Source organism: Calliopsis andreniformis, chromosome 10 (genome assembly GCF_051401765.1).
Source record: "Calliopsis andreniformis isolate RMS-2024a chromosome 10, iyCalAndr_principal, whole genome shotgun sequence".
Classification (NCBI taxonomy): Eukaryota; Metazoa; Arthropoda; class Insecta; order Hymenoptera; family Andrenidae; genus Calliopsis; species Calliopsis andreniformis.
The window spans coordinates 19,075,341-19,097,147 of NC_135071.1; the positions used below are offsets into that span (position 1 = coordinate 19,075,341).

Sequence of the window (21,807 nt, forward strand, 5' to 3'; positions counted from 1 at the left end):
TGTGCATACCAATTACACGCCCCTTTTACAGAGATTCAAATTTCACGAAACGATATTTTAATTAGAATAAGAATTACATTATTTTTTATGTTAAAAGTCTAAATTTGTATCTATTGAATACTTACAGCACTTTGTACTATGTTTACATTTTTTTTATACCTTTTAATGTTATTAATATTTTTTTCTAGTGCGTGTTAATTCATTTTATCTTTAACAAAGAGAACCTTGAAAATGAAGAGAAACTAGTCGTCCTTATTTAATCGGTTAATACCTTGGGTGACACGTTTAGAGTTCACTGGTACCCTACTTATTAGTCTGAAGGTTAAACGAGGGTAATAACGTTGCATTATACCCTTGATATGCTTCGACAAGCGGATTAACTTGGCGCTTCGAGGCTTTATGGGAGAAAAACGCTATTGGTGATGAATTGTAGGTCGAAAGGGATGCACACATGAGCTTGGAAAGTAATAAGAGCGCAGAATGCGAGCACGTATAAGGGAGAAAAATGAATTCGGAGTCGTGCATGTGTGTAACGTTAGACTTTTTTGGAACTTTTATCAGAGCCCATCTTCCTCTTCAATTTTAAAATGATTTGTGTCTACTGTAAAATAATAATGAAAAAATAGTAAGAAAAAATAGTAAGAAAATAAAGTATAAAACTATTTAAAACTCCGAAATATTTGTAAGTTGTAATTTAATTTTACCCTTCTAGTTATCAAATCTTATTTTTATCCAGTACAATATATCCTTATGAATATGTTTTATTTATAATGTTAAAGCAGGTCAGTAATCAGTTTTCTATTTTTTTCTCTCCTGACTATACGTTCACAACTCGTGCAACTTTTTTGTTTAGTAATACTTCATGAACTGTAACACAAGTTAAAAAAAAAATATCATTATTAGCCTAATATTAATACTAGCTAAATTTCGTCTAGTAGCTTTGAAAGACAATATTTGAGTTTTGATAAAAAAACGTGTATTCTTTTTATATTGCATCACTTTGCAGCTTCATCAGTGCTCATACATTTATGAATAATATACAAATAGAACCACGAAAAGAAAGAATCACTAATCAGTACATTCTTATCTTACTTTTCGAATCACAATTTTGTAATACTAATCGTAAAACGCAAAAATTTATACATCGATCTATAAATAATTACCTTTTCTTCTTCCTCTTAATTTAAATTAACTTCTGTTCCTGCAGTCACACATTAAGTATTACACAAAACTTAACGTGACGCTTCTTACATAATACAGATGCAAGATTCTATACATTATTAGACCAGCAAGCTATGAGTAATACATGCGTAGTCTTTTTACGAAATGAGTCAACGTGTATTTATTTTTACGACATGCTGAAAAAGTGTATATGGAATGCAAACTCAATGAATATAATTTGTAACGAGTTAATGACCACGAATCAACATCGGGAAACTTAAAATGCATAACGTGTACGAATATCCTCGAGTTTCTTTGACACTTCGGAAGGCGTTCGTTCAAGATCACCAGATATACTTTTCTGTTTCGTCGGTTCGATCGAATTAAATTGTTCACAGAGATCACCGTCGATAACATTCTTCACAGGGTAATAATACGACCTAAAGGACAAGTGGTCTCTTCCACAGAGTGGCGGATGTTCAGACCGCATGTGCATCTCCAAATGCTGAAAGAAATCATGATCCTCGTGGCTCGTGAAAGGGACTAGAACTCCCACCGTTCCACTCAGTGTTGTGTAAACCAAGCTTTCAGAACCACCAGGAATTAGAGTCGCCTTTTGCAGAGACATTACAGTCTCGCCAACGTGGAAGCAAGCAACTGTGTCTGCCTTTTGGCTGGCTCCGTTTAGTAGTCCTCTGTCCCACAACGCTTTATTTCCAGTTGGGTCCTCGTCCACATCGTCGTTAATACCACTTGCCAAACGTATCTATTAAGCAACGAGAAAATTGGAATATATACTTTGAAGTTTAATTAATCTTAATTGAATGTAAAATGTTACTTACAACAGCGATGTTCCCAAATTTGTCTGCAGTAGCTACAGTATCATAATCTAAGACGCAGGTAGTCGTGATCCACCTCGGATGAGTGTCATCAGCAAAAACTATAAGCTGATTTTCTTGTCGCTTATATCTGACAGCGTAAACAGATTCTTGTACATCACTGACATAAATTCGTTGCCCTATGGCATTGATGGAGACAACAGCATTGGGAATATGCTTGTTCTCGCATTTTCGTAACAATTTCTTTTTTCCCATGTCATACAAGCGCAACATTCGACCGACACCAACCAATACCTTTCCTTGGTATGGACAGATAGCCAAGGGAATCTCATCCACAGAAGTTTTGTGGATTAATTCGAGGTTGGTGCACTCGGCGCTCACTCTGGAAAAAAAATTAATTTTATGCACCTGTTTCTTCTTGAATAATCGTAGATTTTTATTGAAATTTTTTATCAGAACTGCAGGAATTTCATCAAAGCTCAGTGATCGTGTGTAGTTGTCATCATTTAGGTTATTCTTTTTTTTTTTAGTTGTTAAATATAGTGTGATATTAATACTTACTTGTATGTGTACAGGAATCCACCACTGCTGACCCTAGGATTCAGTTGAAACTCTTTTGCAACACCAACAATAAGGAATTGCTGATCTCCTTGGTTAGCGAATTTCACGAGGCTCAGGCTGCAATAGCAATTTATGAAAATTAGCTTTTCCATATTATAGTATATAGTGAATTTAAAGTCTTCATTGAATTTCTTTTAGCAATAAACTTTAATCTTTAATAATCTTACCATAAAGCAGCTAAATTTTGCTCAAGCCGATGAATCTCGAACGTCTGCCCCGTTGAAGGAGCTATTATCCTTATCAAAGATGCCCACAAACCAGGTCCAGCTCTCGGCGCACCAAAAATAGCTTCGTTAGGCTCCTCCGACAAAAACGCCTCCGCCAATTCTCTTGCGACCACAGCTTCCTCTGCTCCTGCAGCTTCTTGCATCTCCTCCGCCATTTGTAACCTTCTCTGTTGCTTCGTTTCTTCTGTGTAAGCATTATGCTCAGTCTCGATGACTATCAAATGCGCCGAATCCGAATGGATCGCGAACTTTCTTGGCGTATATTCCAGAGGGAAACTAATTTGATTGAATACAGCGCCCAGCTTTTCGAGTGCCAAAATTCTAAGTGTGTTCGTTGAAATGGCGACAATTCCCTCGGGACATTGTTCAGAACTGAAGCCCGATGCGAATTCCAAGCTCTCGTAAGACAGCGGTGTTAAGTGGAAACGATTTTGGTAATAGTAACTTAGCCAGGATCTGCTGCTCATTGCAAGCACCGCTTGATTTCCTTGCATTTTTATTCTGAAGAGTTTGACAGGGCGAGAACCCAGATATCGGGTCCGTGTGTCCGCGAGATCACCAGAAATAGGATCTAATACTGTTCTTAATAAGACTCCATTTTGTAAACCTAAGAGCACAAAAATAAAAAAGCTGTAATTGAAATTTGTATAAATAAAAATGTATCTAGCATTGTAATTTCATGTACCTATATTTAAGTAAAGACTGGACTGCTGAGGCGATAAGTCTTCAGAATTATTTGCATCTTTAGCACCCATTTCAACAATACATAAACTCTCTGCTGCTGCTGGCAGGGCTTGCATACTTCTGGGCGCTAAACAATCTGATGGATCTAACGAAATGATTCTCACGGTATTGTCTTGGAGACCAACAGCCAGGAACCACGACCTTTGTTCTCCAACCGCGACATTTCCGAGAGCCATGCACATCACTTCAGATGGCATCTTCTTTCGCTCTGTGTATTCATTTAATTGCCCCGTCTAAAAAACATAAAATAAATGTTCGTACGTTTGTAAGAATGTCTAGCAGTGTCCATTTTTCATCTAGTTTGACTAACTAATAGTCAACGAGATAAGATGAAAAAGGATATATTTTTCGCATCTCTTACATCTCTAAGAACAAACAAGAGTTATAGAGAGAACAATCGATGCGATATGATCACAAATCTTAGAAAAATGTGAATATACGTACAGGATCCATTTCAAAATAAACTAATTCTCCTCCAGTGAGCGCAATTACAACCTGACGCTGATTCACTGCACATTTGACTATAGTCTTCTTGCCAGGTGCTTTCCACTCATTCACACGTTTGTCTGCACGAATGTGACGTATACCATCAGGATACACCTAAAAAATTATACAAGTTATTTAACTCCAACGTATCACAAACAGTCGAAGTATCAAAGAAAACCTTAGTTTAAGAGGTTTTGTCGAGTTCGTATTACCAGAGATGCTTCGATATAACGAGAACACTCAACGATGCGATGAACACTTTTAATTTAGCACTAGTTAATGCGACCGACACGTGTAGGACCAGGTGCCGGAGATACCATAGTGCATTTTTATAAGCAGATAGTGGGACTGAGTAACTGTACCTGCACCAAAGCATCTTCGCCCAATGCAGAGCAGCTCAATGTTGGGGTTGTACCAAGAAAACCAGAATCAGTCACTTCCTCCACAGTTTCTCCGATACTAAGTACAAGAGTGGCATTGACGAAGGACACTATGATGTAAGCATCATACTCCTCTGTAATCAAAATTATAAAGCTCACTCTGAATAAATATGGCAAAGTTAGAAATCATTCGATTGAATAATTCGAGAAACGAATAAAACAGATTGTCTTGATGCCAGTCGAACACGCTCTTTCATCCTACAAACAGTAGGTAGGACTTTTCGGTACAAATCAATTCTTATCCCTCGCCAATTTCGACAACCCTTACCTTTATGTCACTCTGTGTTCTGTAGTTCAACCAATAGCATGCTGGAAGCCTGAAAGAGAGAACTGGTGTTTGATAAGAGTGTATCAAGCCACCAGATTCGTTAATATCATTTACAAAAACCGAAATTCTTTTTGCATTGTAACATTGAAAAATTGTAGAGTTAAATAGAATAAGTAATGGTAGAAAATAATATATTTCAAATAATTAGATTCAGCTATGTACATATAACAAATAAATAAATGTAACTAGTAAAGTGGAGTCATAAAAATATACAAAAAACCAACTACCAACTAAAAAATAAATCCTTTGAGAAATCTATTACTCATTTATGATACGATACAAATAATAAAAATATGAATAGTAAAATTTTAAACAAAATATTCTTATTCCAAGTATCTCCACAATTCTTTAATAACTGCTGTTTGATTTTAATATTTTTCTGCATATTTGGAATGTTTAGTTAAATATTAGTGTTAAAACAAATATTACAGGAACTGATTCTATGTTAAATGATAAAAAGTGAAAGGTGTTTCAATAAACCTAAATCTTATTCTGTTTCGTCAATTAAGTGCATCAAACTGATAACATGCAAACAACTACAGCATAAGATGCTTTTGAACTAACCGTCAACTCTTCTCTTAACAGTCCACACAGCGTTTGGGTTACCAGGCAGTTCACTGACAGCCATTTCAGAAACTTCTAAACCATGGCGTAATACTCTCAAAGTTGATCGTGGTCCTCTACCACATGCTATATACAATTGAGGAGTGTCTTCATTTGCCAAGTCAGCTACCTGTATGGACATATAAATGATTCCATAAATATAGATTTTAACATTCACATGTATTTTTATTATTCAATAAATTTGTAAGTCTTAGGTTCAACTTCAATTTGCAATGACAAATTGAAGGCGACTAAGAATAGTTTTCTCTTGCACAGTTCCACAGAAAAAGGACGCGCTATGAAGCGTCGATTTTCTACTTTAACGGTGCATAAATAATTCATTGACGATTAAATTACATAAATTTCCAATTCAAATTTACCTGGCACGCCATTATTGGTGACAAACTGTCCATTTCGTCAACTAGTACTAAATTCCTCAATGGTCTTGGTGCAAAGAAGAAAGTATCACCTTCTTCTAAAGGCATAGCAGAACTGAACTCTGGTTCATCATCATCATCTCCTAAATGTGCAATTTGATAAAGATAACTAAAAACAAAAATACAAGTTTTTAAAATTTAGATTCAAACTGGAACATCGATCTTTTATTTCGTTACTACTTACTGGTTTCCAAATTCTGACGCGACAAATAAAAATCCCGTTTTTAAAACACACATACTTGCTGCCACAGGTACAGTATCAAAATATTTTAGTTTTATTTCAGTTACCATATCTTCGTCTGTTTCAAGAGTAATTTTAAATATGTCTCCTTGCTCAGTCTGAGCCAAGAAGAAAAACATGCTCTTAGTTTTGTGAGTAGCAGAACATACAAATATCATGCCTCTTTCAGGATCGTCTAGATCATTACGTCGCCTGGGAATAGGGCAACGGATATCATGCTGATCTCCTAGGTTCTTATATGTTAGATAATTTTCAGAGCAAATAAGGACACCGCTGGGTCCATCATTCCCACCAGGTACAGATACGAGGAAATTCGCGTGTTCTTCTAGCGGTTCGCTATATTTTCGTACGACATGGTTCAGACCAAGATCAAGTTCATACAATGTTAATGTCTGTTGAGTTTTCACTGCTGCATCTCCCGTGGGATCGCTGTCTGCTTCCTATAAAATAAGAACGTTTGTAACAAAAACGATGCAATAATAAAATACTTTTATGTAAAAACTAAATAATCTAAATAAATGTTACCTCGTAATCAATCTCTAAACAAGCAAACATAGGATTTTCAAAACCTACATCTACTCCTACTGTATGATAAACTAATGTGTTGCTCTTATGAGCTTCCAAAGGTGAAGAAATCGTGAGTCTAGCCTCAGGATCTCTGTTTAAAATATATACAAGCTTTTGTTTTTCAATTGCACCTGGAATTAATATAATTTGTTAGTGCTTGTAGATAGTAGCTGTATTAAAATTCAAGAAATTATTACAAAAATGCACCATCATAGAATTGAGATATAATCAATGTTAATCAGTTGAAACACGGATCAATGAAATAATCATATGGCACAGAAATGTCTTTACTATTCATGCACTAGAAAATTAATTAATAATGCAAGGTATAATACCTATCATTACTGCTCTTCCTTTGGGATCTATAGCTAAATATTGTCCAGGTACGATGCGTCTACAACCACTCTTCCCAAATGTTTCCTGATGTACTTTTTCGAAAACATTTTTTGCAGGGATGTACTCCAAGATTACAATACGCCCAGAATCTGATCCAACAACAATGTAATCCTTTGTGCCACCCGTTAATCTAAAGGCCATCAAAGACCTTATGATTCCAAATACTTCTACAGTCAGTAATGTATGAACTTTCCCAGTATTTGGATCTGGTCTTAAAAGTTCTAAAGACTTTCCACGCGAGACCAGAATTTCTTGCATTTTGCTACCAGAGAAATTCCCATGCACAGCATGGGTAATACCCGTGGCGCGTTGTAGGGTCAAATTGTACAAATACATTGTTGCGTTTTTTTATTCAATTAATGAACATTCATTGATATAAACGAATTGCATCCATTCTGTAATATATCAAAAAATATTACTTCGATTTACTACATTTATTACGAATTAAAAATTTAAAGAATATTATGATTTTATTTATAAACACGTTAAACGTTTCTATAGTTCGCGGTAAAAGAAACAACTGTAAACGAAAGAAAAATGGAAGCGTCCAAATTCGTCACATAAAATTTCTCAATGTTACTAAATGACGCTTTATTTATTGTATTTCTTTTTTCTTTGCAAATGCTAGTGACAATATTATGATAAAATATTATAAAATACTGAAAAATGTGTAGAAATGATACATTTCCACATGCAGCGTTATAAATCTACTAATGGAAATGCTTTATCAAAAAAGGTCAGAACAAACAAACTTTAACCACGAACAGCTTCGCGTTTGGTCAGATAAATTAGGCAGAGAACAAAAAAATATTGTTATTTTCGAAATGATTGAAAAGTAAGGAATATTATTTTACCTAATATCTAATAGCACTTCTGTTCCTAACGTTGATGCTCGTCGATATTTAACGTTACCCTTAGCTCACCAACCATTTGCAATGACCGATTGTATCCCTTTCCGGTAAGTATATTCCCACCATGATATTTAAAACAGATAGAACGGAAACTACAGTGAACTGAGGATGAGCCATTAACAGCGACATCTGAAGTTGAAAAAATGAACTGACAGAAAATATCGATATCGAGTTTAATTCGATATAGAATCACAGAAGTTGATAGGTTAATTGCATTTCGTTGCTTATTCTGCTGAGGCTCTTCACGTCTATCAAATTCTGTATATGATAACCTAAATAATGTATAGGATTAAATGCAGACTATGTTAAATGGATAAATTTCGTTCATCTCGACCCTTGTGGTCTTCACTGAACTAAACAGTGATGATTTGTTATTCGAAGCCAAAATAAAAAGTATTTCAAAAGTAATTAATGTACTTATAATTTTCCCAGCACGCTATAGGTTTTTTATTTAGGGAAATGTTTGTTTAATAGTGAACAAAAAATCAAAAAATTATGGCCCTGCACCAGCATATGGTATAACGAGATATAGTGGAGCAGTTGGACTTGATGAAAGTAGTTACGATTATCCGAAAAAATCATCACGCGATGTTCACAATAAATATTCATCGTTACTGACTAACAATAAGTTTAATAACTTGATGAAAGAATCGGTAAAGAATTAATTACTTAACTTATAATAAATTTGAACTGATAGATGCCCCCGCATATTGTTCTTTATATCTGTAGAAATTTGACAAGACACTAGAAAAGAAAGAAGAGAATGTATGCAAAAATACAGAATCCTTCGTTTTATCCGTTTGCGGAAAGAAACCAGAAAAAAGCAATACTTGCGTACGCGATAATGAAATAGAAAAATACGAAACACCGTGCGGTATGTGGTTGAAGAGGATGCAACAAGCAATGGCAGCAACAAATGAATCATCTTCAATTTGTCGAATAAATTGGAAACAAGTATCTAGTCAGCCATATTCTTTTGATACAAATGCAACAAACTGTCAGAAAGAAACAGGGAATCATGAAAGTCAGGAGCACATAGGTATTTATCAGTTTGAGGTCATTGAACCTCATCCTCGAGAAGAGCATCAAATAAAAGGGAAAGATTTAGCACCATCTGGATACAACATCACTTTAATTCTTCCACAATATACTTGCATACAAAGTGAGTTTAATGAGTCACATATACACTTCGCAGCAAAATTAATTAATTTTGGAACGAAAAATTGTCGGTGTTCAAACTGCCATAACTCGGTGAAAAAAAAATCGCAAAACACTCGTTCTGGTGTAATTCGAAAGGGGGGGATTCAACTTTGATTTTCCTCTAAGAGAAATTGCAAACAAAATTTATTAAATTCCTGACAGTCGTCCGAAGCTGGCAAACATTCGGGGAAAGACCACCCCCCTTTCTCGGCCTGTCATGGAGTCAAGAATTTTTTTTGGACAAGTTCAGCTCAGGGATGTTAAAGTAGAGGCTTTGCTCTTTAGAATGAGCCCAGGCTCACCTCCCTGTGATTTTTTTTGACAGAGTTACAGCAGCTCAAAAATTGACTACTTTTTCAGGCTCTGGATCACTGCGTGATTCCGAGGCTGGCGGCTCACTTTTCGTTTAAAGCGCGATAACTCGGCAAAAAAGAATCGTAGAACGCTCGTTCTAGTCTCTTTCGAGAGGGGAGAGTTCCAACTTTGATATCCCCCTGGAAGAAGTCTCGAAAAAAATTTATCAAGTTCGTGATAGACGACTGAAGTTGGAAAACATTCGGGGGGAAACCACCCTCTCTTCCTCTGACGGACGTGAAGTCAAGAATTTTTTTCGAATAAGTTTAACTCAGGAGCGTCAAAGTAGAGGCTTTGTCCTTTAAAACGAGACCAGGCTCACCTCCCTGCGATTTTTTTTGACGGAGTTACAGCAGCTCAAAAATTGACTACTTTTTCGGGCTCTGGATCACTGCGTGATTCCCAGGCTGGAGGCTCACTTTTCATTCAGAGCGCGATAATTCGGCGAAAAAAAATCGCAGAACGCTCGTTCTGGTCTCGTTCAAAAGGGGAGGGTTCTAGCTTTGATATATCCTTAAGAGATACCCTGAAAAAAATTTATTAAGATCCTGACAGTCGCCTAAAGTTGGTAAATATTCGGAGAAAAACCACAACTTCTCTCTCAGCGTGTCATGGAGTCAAGAATTTTTTTCGAGCAAGTTCAACTCAGGGACGTCAAAGTAGAGGCTCTGCCCTTTAGAATGAGACTAGACTCACCTCCCTGCGATTTTTTTTTACGAAGATACAGTAACTCAAATATTGACAATTTTTCGACCTTAAATTAGTAATCATTTTATGTTTCTACGAAGTGTAGATGTAAAGAGAAATTAAATTAAGTAATTTATTTATGTTGCATTAAACAACATTGTACTAAAAGATTCTGAGGGATGTAAAAGCTGCGAAATAAGCACAGACTCTGTAACTTCGTGCGACGACGAATCTGATCTTTCAAATGACTTGCAATTAATATGTATGCCAAGCATTTCGGAACTTTCATGGAGCACATTACGGTATGGAAGGAATGAAAAAATACCTGAAAAATATACAACGGATCTTTTCAAGTAAGTTTCTCTAATTACAATCGATCGTGAAAAATTACAAATTGAGAATTTTGTAGATTTGTTGATAAAAAATTATAAAATGAAAGTGTAATGGACATTTTAAATTACAGAATGGAAAAGAAAAGAGTACGTTCAAATACAGTGTGTTGCAATAATGCTCGTGAATATGCAATTCAAGGTGTTTGTGCTGCATGCTGTTTGCATAAAGTACCAAAAGATATGGTAAGAGTTTCACATTTCTTTATGTACACATAATATGTAAAGATTTATACATATTAAATGCATAAATATGCAACTTTACAAAAGTACAAGGGCAACAAGTGGTACATGCATCAAAGTACAAGAGTTGTAGGTGCATAAGGGGAAGATCCCCTTACTACTGTGCAACCCACCAGACATAAAAAAAATTGTATTTTGCAAGTGTAATATCCAAAAATCTTAATCTAAATTTTTTACTTACTTTTCATGTAAAACAATCACCTTTCCTCTTGTAGAATTTCCTCTTCTACATACATATTGTACAAGTTAATAATTTCATTGTATTTTTGTATTATCATGTTTTTTTGAACAATTTCGCTTAATTTGATTTTTAAAGAATATATCTCACTACTAATTTTATGAAATTTATTAATCACATATTTATATGATAATTATAAGAATGTAACCGAGCTAGTGAAGACGCTTAGATACGTCACCGTGATCGTATATTGGCGGCGTTTAGTGCATCAAACGTTTACCGCGCGTTTCATTCCTCCGTGAAGCGATTTTTGAAAAATAATCGCGGAGAGGCTGCTTATTTTCATCGGAAATCGACCTTCTTACAGACCTTTCTGTATTGTGCTCTAATTTTGCAAAATGGTAAGTAATTTCTAACTATTTATGTTAATTGCACACGTGCAGTAATAGAGGTTATGTTCCACACGTGTTTCTTATTTATTAAGTCGAAAAAATGTATAATTTCTGTTAGGGAATAATAGAAATATATAATAAATAGTTGCGTTAAGCGTACTGTAATTATTTATGTTTTGATTGTTAATATTTCTTACGTAGACTGACGAAGTTAATCCAAAAGCGTATCCACTGGCAGAGGCTACTTTGACGGCGAAAATACTGAACTTAGTGCAGCAAGCAATGAATTATAAACAATTGAGAAAAGGAGCTAATGAAGCTACAAAAACTCTGAATCGTGGCCTGTCTGAATTTATTGTAATGGCTGCTGATGCAGAACCTTTAGAAATTTTGCTGCATTTACCTTTACTTTGTGAAGATAAAAACGTTCCATATGTATTTGTTAGAAGCAAACAAGCTTTAGGTCGTGCTTGTGGAGTATCCAGACCTGTTGTTGCTTGTTCTGTAACAGTAAATGAAGGTTCCCAATTGAAACCACAAATCCAAGCTATTCAGCAAGAAATTGAACGCCTTTTAGTCTAAGTACTTTGTACCTGATTTATAATATTCTCTCCAAATTGAGAATCCACATTATCATTTGTATTTTTGATCGTGAACCTTTACATGTTTTATAAAAGTTAAAATACGTAATACTTAAATGATCTATGTACAAATTAATTGACTTAATAAATGATTAAATAAAAACAACTAATGTTCTGTATTAAATGCATTCACATCAGTAGTAGAATCTATATTAAGTTACAACACACATCCATATAAGCACAAACATTAGATTTATAATTTATTTACATGTTATGATATTATTATGTACAGCGCAAGAAACTGTTTGAGACAAAACCACTGGCCATGGGACCATTATTAGAGGAACTCTTAATTTTGGTAAAAGAAATAGTGTCAATAGATAAAACCATGATCTTCATTGGATTAATTGATGTAACAAGTTCAGTTGAAAAGAATATAACAGAATTCATTATGTTTGCCGCCGACGCAACACATTTAATAACACCATTAAACTTTTTTGCACATATAACAAAGTTGGCAATTGAAAAACAGATACCTTTTATATATGTTCCTAAAAAAGAAGACCTGAGTCAAGCCTGCTGCACTGTTGATGAAGTAAGTGTAATTGCTCTAAAAAAAAGTGCATCTTTATTTGCGACAAAAATCAAACACGTTAAATGCCTCATAAAAACTATGGAAGATTAATTCTAGATCCTTTTTTTAATGCATTTGTAACTGTATTATTAAAATTAAATAAATCGAGTAAACAATCAAGTAGGTACTGAATCATTTTGCACTTGTATTGTCTAATATTACGAGTATACGTTAGTACCGTGAATTGTAATTTTTGTTGGAATAATTTATTGTATTTGTATTCAACAATTTTCATAAAAAATAACAAAAAATGTAAATATTACATTTTGAAAATATTTTACTTACGTTTGAAGTAAAAAATACTTAAAAATAAAATAAATATGTTACTAATTATTCATTGAAGTGAGGTAATGCAACAGATATCCAATTATTGTGCCAACGATTTTCTTGAAATTTATGTAGTTCTGCCCGAAACCTTTCATCCAATTTATGTTGACTAGGATTGTTAGGGAAGTCTTCAAACCATAATTTGAGTAAGTCTGTAAGCTCTTTAACATTTGAGAAAACCATCCCATTTTCATTATGTTTAACCAGTTCTGATAAACTGGAAAAAGATATTATTTTTTAGAAAAATTTGTGACAGGAAGGTTTTTTACATCCCTGTACTTGTACTTAAAAATGTGAATACGAAATTAATTTGCTCACCAGTTGAAATCATATGCACACACTGGAAGTTCACATCCAAACATGTCAACAACTTTCATTGGTAAGTCTAAACCACTGGATGATGTATGAAGGCAAATACCTAAGTCTGCACTGGCTATAGATAAAGAAAGACATTTTTTACATGTACAAGTATATAAAAAATTTGTATGAAGTATATCTTATATTTTATTACCCAGCATTTTAGGATAATCCTCACTCTCAAGCCATGGTGTTACAATTGTAATGTGTTTCCAATTTTTTAGTTTTATAATACTCATGTAAAATTCTTTCAATGGTCCTTTACCAGTTATTACACAAATTAAATCTGGCAAATTACAAGACTGTACAATTGCATTCTCATATTCTGGAAAATCCAAACATTGCAATTATCAGAATACTTACTAAATGTAATAAAACCTCCCAAAAAATACCTTGTAATGCATCTAATAGTATTGAAAAATCTTCATCCTCTGTCCAACTTGTACTGGATACAATAAAACCAGGTCTTTTAGGAGATAACTGTACAGCATTTGATACACATTCAGAAAATATTGTAGAATTTTCTTTCAAACCTTTAAATGAGCTATATTTTTCACCTAATTTTAACAAAAATGCATGTTTCTCTGCCAGTGGTATGGGATGAAATTCATTTGGTGGACGATCATATAATACATCAGCCCTAAATATAGAAAGATTACAATTAAGTAATGAATTAAAGATATAATATAAATGTAAAAATACAGACTTGATTTTCCACTTATTCTGTAAGTCTTCTTTCATTGCTTTAGAAACACAAAAATTACTCTGTGCTTTGGAGCCAAAAAATACTTCAATCCATTTTGCAAATTTTACTAGCAGATGATCCTTCGTCAAATTGAGTGCCATAATACTATGTGCATAATTGTGCCAGTCAATAATAAACTGTGAGTCCATGAGAACACAATAGAACCAACAAACTGAAATTGTTGGTATTGCAGGTGGATTTTGGAGCAATACATACTTTGAAATCCTTTTATTAAACAAGACCAGTAGCAGATTAAAAGTTTGCCACAGTGTTTTTATTGCATAACATACAAGACGGGATAATTCTAAAAAATAAAAAAAATTTTATTATATAGTCTTAAATAGTTATACATGCAGCTCTTGATTGAAACATATGTGTACAAATATTTTCTCTGGATACAATCAATTAAACATAAATTTATAATAAAAATAACAGCATACTATTCTCTAGTTCCGGTGGAGGTAGAAGATAATAAATTCGTATACGTGGATTGTCTATTATTTCTTTCAGAGGCAATGAACCGGGATAACCTATCAGATCTACCATAAATCCTTCTTTGGCAAATGATACTGCATGATATTGCATTCTGGGACTTCTACCCAAGTCTCCGAGAACAACGACACAAACATTTTTACATTCTTTATATTTCTTTATATACAATTTTCTACATATAAATAAAGTCACAAGAAAAACACACAACAAACAGATGATCCACATTTTCAATTAAAATGAGAGACACTGCTCCCGCCACCATAAATAAGCAATCTACCTTTATAGATGGAAAATTAATTTAAAATGGAACTATATAGGAATTTTTAGTCTGCAAGTGTTGCCAACAAATATCCAAGAAAATTGGCGGTAAAATTATAATCAAATCCGTGGTATACGACTTCACCAACACAGACACAGTGCGTTCACAACATGGTGTCATGGCGCCAAAATCTTGCACAGCGTATGTAAGAGAACTGTTTTTTAGATCAATTATTTTCACAGTCTGTATTATATTTCAACAGTCTTTCACATTCAGTAATGAAGAATGAAAAATATTACACAATATTTCATGGACACTGTAAAACCCAGTGAAAATGCAACAATAACTTCCGATGGTGAAGTGATCAAGGAAACGGATTCTAAAAAAGGTTCTAATGGAAAACGTAACCGTGTTAAGATCAAGATATCACGAACAAATGCGAAAGAAAGGGTATGCGATATAATAGATAGTAATAAGGATATGATTGACAAAACACCCAGTCCTTTCACCAGGAAAAACAATGTGGACAAAAATTCGAATGAAACACCAAAAAGATCTTCTTTTTCGAAATTATCAGTGCAAACAAGAAATAAGAAGTCGGAGGATCAGAACCTAGAAGATTTATCTTTGAAAACAAATAATGGTTCAGATAATAAAGGCAAACAAAATAAGAAGAATCATTTGGGAAATTCAGTAGATGAAACTAAAAACAATAAAAGAAAATTAGGGAATCCGAATAATATTAACAGTAGTATGAACACTAAAAATATGTGTAAGGATGAGGAGGATTTTGTGGACTTAGTGAGTGATGACAGTAATGATAAAGATAGAAACAATTGTGAAGGATCAAATGCCTTTCAGATTCTTATGAGTCGTAACAAAGTAACACAGCAGATCTCACCAACAAAACTAACTGTTCCAAATGAGGAAGTAAACATTAAGAAATCTGAGGAATCTAAGGAAAGGTTGAGACGCTCTAAAGAAAAACTTATTGCTTTAGCAGATAAGAAGGGATATTCTAAGAGAAAATTAGAAGAACTAGAAGAAGGTGAAAGAGTAGAACAAATTATACAAAACCGTATAAAAATTTTGAAAATGGAAGGAAAGAAGAATGATAATGAAAACACACCTGTTTTAAGTCAAAAACAACCACCTGGCAGTTTATTGAATTACTTCAGGTAACCATTACTTTGTAATTTTTGTTTTTTGTTAAATTGTAATACTAATTTTATTTTATTTTACATGCAATAGTAAGACTCCAGTGGATATAACAAATAGAAATGCAAAAGATATATCCACTATCATAGTTAAAGCTGATGTACATGTATCAGAAGATTCTGTCAAACCTAGTTTTCTCAGCTCAGATTTAAAAACAAAAATAAGACCAATTAAGAAAAATAGACCAAATTTAAACTTTTGTCATGTAGATGATATTAGTATCATAGAATCTGAAAATATTAGCACTTCACTTAATAATAAACAAGAGCGTAATAAACAGAAATGGTCTTTAAGGATTAAACTTCAAACCTATGAGAATGAAAATTCTTTATCAGGTAATTTAATGAATAATGCAGAATTATTACACTACTATAACATATAAAAGACTAACCATTTAGCTGTAAATACTATATAATTAAAAAATAACATCTTCTTAATGGTCATTACATGATGAAACACCATGTTTAAGTCTCCCATATAATATTTTGGTTGATGGCAATGAATGTTTACACTTTGATCGCTGATTTTTAAATTTTTAGTTGTCACTAGTTATGTACACTTTTTCTAGTCTTTTAATATGTTTGATTTCTAACACAGGTTACAGTAGTGATGAGGAACTATTTTCACCAAAAAGTAAAGCTAAATTAGGGATGGAAAATTTAAAAAGATCTGAACTAAGTAAAAGTCTGCCTTCAGAAAATTTATCAATAAAAAATAAAAGTAAAAAACGAACAGCAAAACCAATGAACGACTCAAAATTAAAACTAAAAAGACAAGAACAAGAAAGCCCCAAAGATGAAGATAAAATCCAAAATGGTGAACATTTAAAAGCTAAAATCGATAATAAAAATAATATAATTAAGTCAGTAAAAGATAAATCAACTTTAGTACATAAGAAGAGTATGAATAATTGCACTGATATTAGTTTAAGGAATAAGAAAAGTGTTACATCTAATCAAGAAGACTGCATTATTATCAATGATGATAATTTACAGAGAAAGTCTACAGATAAATTGGCACCTTTATTTATAAAACGACAAAAGCCAGACCCAGAAACTATAGCAGCAAGACGATTGTTCTTACAATCAGATATAACAGACAAGAGTAGTAAAAGTACAGATCATAAAGTAAATGTTTGTAATACATTACCATTTCCAGTAATTAGTCATATTACACAGTTAAATAAATCAGACTCTAATAAAATGAATAGTTTTAATATTTTAGAGAAGGTTTCTGATCAGTATGTTCCAACTTTTAATGTAAATGACTATAAGTTTATAATGGATTTCTCCGAAGTAAAATCAAAATCACCAAAAAATATTAACAAGCCAAAAGTTCAAGAAGTGTTGATAGAAATTGAAAAGAATTGCTCAGATGTGAAGAAAATGTGGGACACTGTTTCACTTGCTGTTAAAGGAGTTTCTACTGATGCAGTATCCCCAAAAACAAGAACTAAAAGGGGAAAACAAACAGAAAAAAGAGAAGGAGCAGAGTGTAGAAATAAAAATCAAATTGAGAATTGTTGTTGGACTTACAAATATAGACCAAAAAAGAGTGAAGAAGTAGTTGGAAATGAGGAAGCTGCAGCTAAATTAAGAGAATGGTTAATTGGGTGGAGAGCAACATTCACAAATGAGAATGTTAGTAGCTCAGATGAATTCTATTCAACAGACTGTAGTTCAGATGTAAGGATTAATGAAAATAATCAAGTTGCTGTATTACTAGGACCATATGGAAGTGGGAAAACAGCAAGTGTATATGCTGTTGCAGAAGAATTCGGTTATACGTTAGTATTGAATGTTAGTACTTAAATTTAGTATGATATTAATATACTAATCGGAAATCAAACTTTTTGCAGTGTATTAGAGGTAAATGCATCTTCTAAGAGAAGTGGAAAGAAACTTTTAAAGGAGCTTGAAGAGGCAACTAAATCACATCGAATTAAAAAAGAGAAGACTGCATCTACTTTTTTTAATTCAGCTTCTGATGAAGTTGTACCAAAGAAAATACCTCAGAATTCTCTTATTCTCATAGAAGATGTTGATCTCATTTTTGAAGAAGATGAGGGTTTCATCTCTGCTACATATCAGCTAGCATCAAATACGAAACGTCCAATTGTCATGACATGCAGAGATGTTTATCCTCACTTAAGTAAAATGGCACCTCAGCAAAATAGAATTTATTTTCAAAATGCATTTGGTAATAGAGTATTTGCTCTATTAGAATTAATTTCATTAGCAGAAACTGGTTACAGACTTCCTTCTAACTGCGTTACAGTAAGTATTGTTTATTTAAAAAATAACTAAAATCTTGATATTACAAAATTTATTTGAACTACTAAAATTTGCAAAAAAAAACAATTTATAGGAATTGTTACAGTCTGGTGACTTACGCAGAGCTATACTACAACTACAATATTTATTACTATCTGGTCCATTGCAAACAGTTAATCCATCCATGAACTTCAAAAGTTCATTATGGCAAAATATGCGATATTATCTGTATAAGCCAGCCATTAAGGTAAGTAAACGACAAAAATCGAAAAAGGCTATAAACAATAAACCGAAGAACAGTTATCATGATATATTAGATGATGTAGCAAACAAATTAGATAACATAGCTTTATTGTCATCTTTAATTGATGTAGATGATTCTGCGTTAAATTTAAGGGAAATAAAAATACAACCTAGTTTGTCTTTAACTGAAAGTACTAAACCTTATTCAGGTTTAAATAATATAAGTTTAGACATAGCTGAGTGGATTGGTAAAAAAGTTATTCTTGAAGATCATTCACATGAATATGAAAGATCTCAATATCAAACGAATATTGCATTAAAAAATCAGTTAAATAAGGGAGTAAATTTGGCATTGTCGCAAACTACTTCTTTATCCCTCGATCGTCAAGTTGTATCTACAGATTATCTCCCATCTGTAAGAGCTATTTGTAGAGCCGAAGAATCTAAATGTGGCATGAACAATAAGAGAGGAAATCGATTTTTTCATTACCTTCATAGTTTAAAAGGACCGTCTATGTCACTAAAGCCTAACATTTTAGCAGCAGCATGTAAAATAATGCATGACAAAATAAATAATGATGAATCTACAAGCGAAAATAGTAATAGTTTAATGTGATTATTAATTATAGTGCAAGAATTTAGAAATCTATAGGTGCAAATATTATTTTTAAATATATACAACGTTTTAAAAAGAAGAAATATGCGAAGCATACTTAAAAATGTAATTTATTTGATAACAGTAGAGCTATTAGTATTATAAAATAGAAAAGTATTTTTATTTGTTTGACCTGTTTTTAAACAAAATGAATAATCATGAAAAGGTATGGGAATTTATCATTTTTGTTATTTTTATGGTAAGAATGTCTTTAATTCTTTTTTGCACAAAATTATTATTGTAAAAACTTGTATTATAGTGCCTTTAAAGTGCCTTATAAAATGACTGACTACAATATTCTGAAATTTATAATTAGATACAATAAAAACATATTTATTACTGATCAATGTTTTATTTTTCTTAATGAATATGCTTTCCATACCATAATTAAATTTTTATGTGATGCAATTTTCGATTCAGTTCTTCAAACTTCAGAATCTTTCGAATAAAAAAGTCACCGTACCGATGTGCCACCTTTGTATCCGCGATATGAATCATGTCATGATCAATATAAAAGTCCAACTGTAACAACATACATTAGAAAATTGTTTTTACTTTGTATATATAAAACTAATATAAAAATAAAATACTTACCTCTGAACCAGATTGAAATTTACCATCCAATCCCGATGCACCTTTCGTCCAAACAATATTTTTCATCTTATGCTTGAAGCACAATAAATGAATAGTAAGTTCACTAACTTCTTTATCCAAATCCCAACTCTCATCGGGTGTTACGTTACTGCACATGAATGTGGCTAATTTACTCAATGGTAAAGTGGTATATAATTTTAAATACGATCGAATCGTTGGTAACATTTTTTGTTGAACTACTTCGTCCATGAAGACTTGCGTTTGATGCTTGATTGCCTCTCGGACATAATCCTCATTCGGGTTATCGAGATTCGGTGGTGTAAGAGATAAGAATTTTGGACATGCAAAGAGGAAACACGATTCAAATTCTGAAAGATCCCCATACTGCATTTTGTACATCTTTTCGTGGTAATTTTTATCGCGTAGCGCCTGCTGCAATCCTTCATCTATACATTGAGGATGAAGCACAAGACAGATAGCTAACAAATGATACATCTGTTCAGTTTGCTTATTAATCTGATCATTTTGATAGCTTCTTGTTGCAAATAATTGCTTTGTTCTTTGAATGTACAATAAAATTCCAGAGAAGGTTCTAATTGCATCTGCATATCTGCGCATCATCATGTAAGCAAAGCCAACATAATATGCTGTTGATATTTGACAGCCAGGCACATGGGAATATGCACTCTTCTTATAAAGTTCAACATTCTCTAAGACCTTGATGGCTTGATAATAATCTCCTAACAGAGAATGTAACCGTAAAAGACCTACAAGAGAGAAATATCCAAGCATTTTGTACAAAGAATGTCTTCCAAATACACCAGCAACAGAATCTGGATCTCCTCCACTTGCATAGACTTCTAATTGACTTTTAATTTTAGATTTGTCAACCAAATAATGTAAAACATTTAAGACACAAAGTACATCCCATAGTTTACTGTGTGTATTCAGGTTCTCAATTTCCTCAGGTGTTTTGTTTGACAAGTTTGCGCGATATTGCGTAAAAGATTGAAATTGGTAAACAAATTCATCTATAAGCTCCCACAACCATTGATCAGGCAACTCTAATTGCACAGGTGTTTCAGGATGTAAAATGTAGTTAAAAAGGTCGCAATAATTATAAAATGAACCAAAACGTTGTTCTAACGTTGGTCCCTGCATTCGAGAATAAATATGACGATAATATAGTTCCTTATAAAGAGTAAGAAATACTGGATCCTTATCGACTATATGAGCGATCGTTTCAGCATCTGGCCAGGAAGACTTATCGAATAATTGCTCCGAAATTCTTGGAAATGACGTTTCGTAAAGATTCTGAATCTCAAATATCATCTTCTCGTTTATACAATTCCGTAAGAAAACGAGAAAATTTCGTACTACTTCCGGCACTTGACGGTAGCTTAACCTGTCATACTGATCGCCATGAACGTCTGGCGAGCCATAATCATCATATGCATCGTACTGAAAATTGCATAAATCCAATTATTAATCCATTAATACAACTACACAAATACCTTTCAGCTAATATTCACCTCTGTATAATCATCGTACATGATGGCCAAATGTATTTACACTTTTTGTTTAATACAAACTTGTTCAACCTACAGGTTAACAGGAAACGAAACAACTGGAGACTGGAGATAACCAAGAAGAATCGCGTGCTCTGCGTGAGCTACTGAAGTAGTATAACCATAAAGTAGTCTAAGTTAAGATCTGCTTCAGAAATCATGTCTAACGTAGCTAGATAATTACAGGTTAGAGTTAGGTTTATTAAAGTAGGAATTTTCATGTGATATTGTGAAAATATTATTATACTAATTTCTTCTTTTTATACATATAAATATTAAAAAACTTTATTTAACTTTTTCCTTTGCTGAATATTTCGTAAAGGCTGATCCTCAATGAAACTTTCTCTTTATTGCATATATCGTGACATATTCATATATTTACCATGGTTACCTACACTTACAAACCGGTATCATACA

At 33.1% G+C, this 21,807-nt stretch overlaps 6 protein-coding genes across 12 annotated transcripts; 3 read left to right on the forward strand and 3 right to left on the reverse strand.

The window, feature by feature from the left end:
- Positions 1-209: 209 nt before the first annotated feature.
- Sf3b3 (splicing factor 3B subunit 3) lies at positions 210-8,018 on the reverse strand. 2 transcript variants are annotated; one of them, XR_013002812.1, is made up of 14 exons: positions 7,945-8,018; positions 7,030-7,485; positions 6,653-6,825; positions 6,071-6,567; positions 5,830-5,995; positions 5,411-5,579; positions 4,441-4,592; positions 4,037-4,192; positions 3,534-3,825; positions 2,789-3,455; positions 2,562-2,678; positions 2,004-2,382; positions 705-1,927; positions 210-601 (listed from the first exon to the last, which is right to left on the reverse strand). XR_013002812.1 is itself a non-coding variant. In XM_076387181.1 (13 exons), exons 2-13 carry the CDS (start codon positions 7,424-7,426, stop codon positions 1,439-1,441), a joined length of 3,654 nt encoding a protein of 1,217 aa, XP_076243296.1. In that variant the 5' UTR covers positions 7,427-7,485; positions 7,945-8,018; the 3' UTR covers positions 656-1,438. The 2 variants fall into 2 exon arrangements, 1 of the variants encoding a protein (XP_076243296.1); XM_076387181.1 differs by lacking the exon at positions 210-601 and having other exon boundaries at positions 656-1,927.
- A 3,258-nt stretch (positions 8,019-11,276) lies between these two features.
- On the forward strand, positions 11,277-12,191 carry LOC143184871 (NHP2-like protein 1 homolog). Its single transcript, XM_076387423.1, has 2 exons — positions 11,277-11,453; positions 11,646-12,191. The coding sequence occupies exons 1-2, from the start codon at positions 11,451-11,453 to the stop codon at positions 12,024-12,026; spliced, it is 384 nt and encodes a 127-aa protein (XP_076243538.1). The 5' UTR covers positions 11,277-11,450; the 3' UTR covers positions 12,027-12,191.
- A 102-nt stretch (positions 12,192-12,293) lies between these two features.
- LOC143184870 (chitobiosyldiphosphodolichol beta-mannosyltransferase) lies at positions 12,294-14,830 on the reverse strand. Of its 4 annotated transcripts, none has more exons than XM_076387422.1 (7): positions 14,529-14,830; positions 14,305-14,392; positions 14,050-14,193; positions 13,736-13,983; positions 13,498-13,668; positions 13,305-13,419; positions 12,294-13,203 (listed from the first exon to the last, which is right to left on the reverse strand). In XM_076387422.1, the coding sequence occupies exons 1-7, from the start codon at positions 14,803-14,805 to the stop codon at positions 12,990-12,992; spliced, it is 1,257 nt and encodes a 418-aa protein (XP_076243537.1). In that variant the 5' UTR covers positions 14,806-14,830; the 3' UTR covers positions 12,294-12,989. The 4 variants fall into 4 exon arrangements, with proteins under 4 accessions (XP_076243537.1, XP_076243534.1, XP_076243536.1 ...); XM_076387419.1 differs by having other exon boundaries at positions 12,294-12,576; positions 12,945-13,203; positions 14,050-14,392; XM_076387421.1 differs by having other exon boundaries at positions 12,294-12,635; positions 12,945-13,203; positions 14,050-14,392.
- Positions 12,351-12,842, forward strand: LOC143185137 (uncharacterized). The gene is made up of 3 exons (XM_076387873.1): positions 12,351-12,645; positions 12,717-12,779; positions 12,835-12,842. Exons 1-3 carry the CDS (start codon positions 12,351-12,353, stop codon positions 12,840-12,842), a joined length of 366 nt encoding a protein of 121 aa, XP_076243988.1.
- A 164-nt stretch (positions 14,831-14,994) lies between the features above and the next one.
- Elg1 (enhanced level of genomic instability 1) lies at positions 14,995-19,571 on the forward strand. Of its 3 annotated transcripts, none has more exons than XM_076386634.1 (6): positions 14,995-16,017; positions 16,091-16,392; positions 16,655-17,843; positions 17,916-18,333; positions 18,425-18,577; positions 18,783-18,906. In XM_076386634.1, exons 1-6 carry the CDS (start codon positions 15,125-15,127, stop codon positions 18,786-18,788), a joined length of 2,961 nt encoding a protein of 986 aa, XP_076242749.1. In that variant the 5' UTR covers positions 14,995-15,124; the 3' UTR covers positions 18,789-18,906. The 3 variants fall into 3 exon arrangements, with proteins under 3 accessions (XP_076242749.1, XP_076242748.1, XP_076242747.1); XM_076386633.1 differs by having other exon boundaries at positions 18,705-18,792; XM_076386632.1 differs by having other exon boundaries at positions 18,425-19,571.
- Positions 19,470-21,494, reverse strand: Eif3l (eukaryotic translation initiation factor 3 subunit L). Its single transcript, XM_076386635.1, has 3 exons — positions 21,355-21,494; positions 19,823-21,283; positions 19,470-19,750 (listed from the first exon to the last, which is right to left on the reverse strand). The coding sequence occupies exons 1-3, from the start codon at positions 21,373-21,375 to the stop codon at positions 19,616-19,618; spliced, it is 1,617 nt and encodes a 538-aa protein (XP_076242750.1). The 5' UTR covers positions 21,376-21,494; the 3' UTR covers positions 19,470-19,615.
- Positions 21,495-21,807: the final 313 nt, after the last annotated feature.

Bases quoted from the DNA above. Each gene is read 5' to 3' on its own strand.
- Sf3b3 (XM_076387181.1), bottom strand. From the start codon at position 7,426: ATGTATTTGTACAATTTGACCCTACAACGCGCCACGGGTATTACCCAT. The intron at 6,568-6,652 runs GTAACATTTATT...CTTATTTTATAG, and splicing joins GTTTAGAGATTGATTACGAG to GAAGCAGACAGCGATCCCAC. The intron at 3,826-4,036 runs GTACGTATATTC...TATGTTTTTTAG, and splicing joins TTTATTTTGAAATGGATCCT to ACGGGGCAATTAAATGAATA.
- LOC143185137 (XM_076387873.1), top strand. From the start codon at position 12,351: ATGGGACCATTATTAGAGGAACTCTTAATTTTGGTAAAAGAAATAGTG. The intron at 12,646-12,716 runs GTGCATCTTTAT...GATTAATTCTAG, and splicing joins TGTAATTGCTCTAAAAAAAA to ATCCTTTTTTTAATGCATTT.
- LOC143184870 (XM_076387419.1), bottom strand. From the start codon at position 14,805: ATGTGGATCATCTGTTTGTTGTGTGTTTTTCTTGTGACTTTATTTATA. The intron at 13,984-14,049 runs GTCTGTATTTTT...TTCTATATTTAG, and splicing joins CAGAATAAGTGGAAAATCAA to GGCTGATGTATTATATGATC. The intron at 13,204-13,304 runs GTGAGCAAATTA...ATCTTTTTCCAG, and splicing joins TGTGCATATGATTTCAACTG to TTTATCAGAACTGGTTAAAC.
- Elg1 (XM_076386632.1), top strand. From the start codon at position 15,125: ATGAAAAATATTACACAATATTTCATGGACACTGTAAAACCCAGTGAA. The intron at 16,393-16,654 runs GTAATTTAATGA...TTTCTAACACAG, and splicing joins GAATGAAAATTCTTTATCAG to GTTACAGTAGTGATGAGGAA. The intron at 17,844-17,915 runs GTTAGTATTGAA...AACTTTTTGCAG, and splicing joins GCAGAAGAATTCGGTTATAC to TGTATTAGAGGTAAATGCAT.
- Eif3l (XM_076386635.1), bottom strand. From the start codon at position 21,375: ATGTACGATGATTATACAGAG. The intron at 21,284-21,354 runs GTGAATATTAGC...TGCAATTTTCAG, and splicing joins TGTACGATGATTATACAGAG to TACGATGCATATGATGATTA. The intron at 19,751-19,822 runs GTAAGTATTTTA...ATGTTGTTACAG, and splicing joins AATTTCAATCTGGTTCAGAG to TTGGACTTTTATATTGATCA.